At 62.0% G+C, this 3424-nt stretch overlaps 1 protein-coding gene across 1 annotated transcript in view; it reads right to left on the bottom strand.

Moving 5' to 3' along the window:
* Nucleotides 1-2790, bottom strand: part of KLK9 (kallikrein related peptidase 9) — an 11611-nt gene extending 8821 nt beyond the window's left edge. The window contains exons 1-4 of the mRNA XM_011382916.2: nt 2700-2790; nt 2140-2317; nt 1337-1611; nt 1031-1164 (exon numbers count right to left, since the gene is read on the bottom strand). Of these exons, the coding sequence (XP_011381218.2) occupies nt 1031-1164; nt 1337-1611; nt 2140-2317; nt 2700-2790 (678 nt within the window). The remainder of the gene's footprint in view (nt 1-1030; nt 1165-1336; nt 1612-2139; nt 2318-2699) is intronic.
* Nucleotides 2791-3424: the final 634 nt, after the last annotated feature.

The following is a 3424-nucleotide window of genomic DNA, read 5'->3' as shown; positions in this document are numbered from 1 at the left end:
TGGGCAATGAGGATGAAGACTTGGTGATGCTGGGAGTCTAGCTCCTGACCGATGAGGAGATAGAGATGGATCTAGAAACAGAGTTGGGGTGGGGACTCGGGAGTCGTTTGAGGATGTGAACGAGGTTCGGGATAGCGTGGGAAGGGAGTAGGGCTGGGGACGGGGTTTGGCATGAGAAGACGGACCCCAGGAAGCAGAGCTGGATACGGGAACATGAGCGGAAAAGGGGCTATGTTATATACCCGACAAGCTCAGGGGTCGACATGGCAGGTCTGACAAGTTCAGAGACCGGAAGTACCCACACGGCATGTGTGATCGCAAATTCCTACCTGGGCAGGTCATGGCCTGCTACATCCCAGACCTACTACGTCCCAGACCTACAGCTTCCTTAGCAAAGGTCAATTTTTTATTTTTACCTTAATCAAATCCTGTCCATTGTTCTTAGGCATCTAGGGTAACGTGCCTTTAAAATGTGGGAGTAATCTTTTCCAAACCCCTTGGAGGTACAATCTTGGCCCCAGAGCACAAGACCACAGAGCCTCTCATTACCTTGTGGCCTGCATCCCATCTCGGTACCTGGTATCTTAAAGGAGAAATGTGAGCCCTCCTGTAGCCACCAGTGGAGAAGATATGTATTTCTCCGTGTTACTTTGTGTCCTGTCCTAGAGTCCCTGCCCTTCACTTCCTGCCGCCTCCTTAATCTACCAGTGACGTATGGCACGCAGCCTCCTTACGTCCTTCCTTTGACTCTAAATGTATAGGATAAATTGCCATTCTCTGAAGCTTTTTCTCAGTCCTTTGGGATCTTGCTTCCAGGCACATCCACCAAATGTTGGCTCAGATAAACTCATAAAATTTTTATATAGGTTCGGATGTTCTTTTGGTGATAGAGATGAAGGAGAGTGTTGGATAGGGTTGACCGTTTGGCTGGCGTGGCTACGAGGCTGGGGACAAGGGCAGGGTGTTCCGTTTTCCCATAATGTCTCTGCTTGCCCCTACGAAGTGGAGACCCTCCCTGGCCAGTCCCTACCTGGCAAGGGTCCTGGCCGTGGTCCAGTCCTGCACACATCATGTTGTTGGTGACTACGCCGGGGTAGAACACCTCGCACTCTCTGGGGCTCAGGATGGTGACCCTGGAGCAGGTCAGGCCCTTGTTGTATTTCACTATCGGGAGAAGACACTAGGTTATTCAGATCCAGCCCCAGTCTCCCAGGACCCCCAAGAGTGCATCCAGACACCCATCTCAGGCCCCGGGCTCCAGCCCTCTCCTTCTTCAGACCCAGGAGTCTAGAACCCCAGTCCCTCTTGCCCGAGGTACAGGGCCCCTAGCTCTTGCCTCTTCGCTTGGCCGTGGTGCCCCAGCCAGCCACCTGGCACTGGTCCCCGGGCCGGGCACAGAGGTAGGGCAGGCGCAGGGTCTGGATGTGAGGCCCCAGCACAGCGGGCCTGGCCAGCTTCAGCAGCATGAGGTCATGCTCGTCTGTCCGCCCCGGCAGGATGGGGCCCGAGCCCTGGTGGTATTTGGGGTGCATCACAGAGACAGTGGTCCGGCGGAGCTGCTCGCCTTGGAGAAGCAGTAGGTGATCATCCCCAACTCGAGCCCACAGCGGCCTGGGGAAGGAAGAGCCATCAGGAGGCAGAGCTTTTGTGGGGCCTGGTACTGAACTCGGAGTCCCTGGGAAGGAGGGTCAGGCAGTGGGGTGGGCTAGACCCCTGGGCCCTGGCAGAGGAGGAGGCGGGGACTCCCGGGTCTGAGGGGGGAGTGAGTGGGGGAGAAGAGAGCTGGGAACCTGAATTCTTGGGACAGGGGAGGAACGATCAGGTGTTTGGGTCCCTGAGTTCTGCTTGAATTCCTAACCACACCTGACCCTGGCTGCTGTCTGTTGCACACAGCTGTCTACACTTAAAAGGAATCAGCTGGACAGAGGTGACAGACGAGCCTAGAAACGCCGAGAGGGATCACAGCGCCCCCTGGCGGCCACGGCGCAGCTGCAGCTCTCCTCCTACGGGAAGCCTTCCAGGACTGATCCCCCCGCCCCCCACATCGCGCTGGGAGAGTCTCACACACTCAAATAGCGTCCCGGCCCTCCCCGCCCCCTCCCTCCACAGCTCCCGTGGCGCCCCCAGGGGACCCCCTACTTGTTTCCGCAGTGCGCCGCCGTGAGCACCCAGCTCTTGTCCACCAGGACACCCGAGCACTGGAACGACAGGCCATTGAAGAGGGACACCTGCCAGGGCTGCGAGCCGCGCGGGCACGGGGCGCCAGACGCCTCGGGGTCCGAGCCTGTGTCGTTTCCGGGGAGCAGCGCCTGTGCGGCTGGACAAAGGAGGGGATCAGAACGGGCAGCGCGCGGCAGGGCAAGGGCTGCCGAGCGCGAGCAGCTGGGGGCTCCGCAGGGGCAGGGACGGAAGGGACAGCGTGTGAAGGGAGCACGTGCGGAGCAGGTGTGGGGCTAACGCACCGCGCGGGGCAAAGGGGCAACGGTGAAAAGCGGCTATGAGGCGGGACGTGGGATACGAGGCGGAGTAAGAAGGGGCGTGGCGTGGGCGCAGCCGGGAGGGGCGGGGCCTGCTCCAGGCAGGTGGGCTGCGCCGGGGTCCCAGGGGCGCGAACGCTGCGCGCGGCGTGGGTGCTGAGAGATCACTCTCTCAGTGTCCCCGGTCCCCCGCCTCACCCCAGGCCTTGTCCCCCGCCTCACCCCAGAGTTGCGCCATCAGCAGCGGCAGCAGCAGCTTCGCCGGGGCCACCGCGCCAGAGGCGACCGAGAGGTGGAGGTGCGAGGGTCTCATGGCCAGGACCTAGGCTGGAGGGGCGGGGGGCGGGTTGAAGCGGACGGCCGGTCAGAGGCCCTCATCCCGCCGTGCGCGCCCGCCTAGCCTGGGCCACCCCGGCCCGCGCGGGGAGCCGGTTCACCTGCGACCGTCAACCGCAGGGGCGGGCGGGCTGGCGGGCAGGCAGATGTGCGATTTCCGCCCGAACAGCGGTAATAGGCGCAATTATCCTAATGACGCCCCTGGCTGCGTCCTCTGCCCTCCCAGCCCTCGAGGGGAGCGCCCTCCTGCCCCAGCTCCCAGCCTCTCGGCGCGTGGGGTTGTGCCCTCCTTTACAGGTAGGGTGGGGATCCGAAGGGAAATCGGGGATCAAACGGGGCTCCTGCCGGCCATCCGAGGGTCCCCAACCTGGGTGAGGTGCATTCTGTCTCACCTGGGAGTCGCCGAGCCAAAGGAGGGAACGAGGACACCTGGAAGCGCCTCTGCCCTGCCGTGTGGGCTGCTGGATCCTCTGCCCGGGGACCCCTGGCCAGACCTTCCCTTTTAACCCCGGGAAGCCCGGAAGTTTCCCCACCCTCCCCCCAGGGGCTCGCCCCTCCCTTTCCCTCTCCCTAATTATATCGTAGGTGCGGCCGGCACCCAACCTGGGCCC

Source organism: Pteropus vampyrus, unplaced genomic scaffold (genome assembly GCF_000151845.1).
Source record: "Pteropus vampyrus isolate Shadow unplaced genomic scaffold, Pvam_2.0 Scaffold494, whole genome shotgun sequence".
Taxonomy (NCBI): Eukaryota; Metazoa; Chordata; class Mammalia; order Chiroptera; family Pteropodidae; genus Pteropus; species Pteropus vampyrus.
Note: the sequence above shows the minus strand (reverse complement) of the source record. Positions and strands in the feature narration are given on the sequence as shown.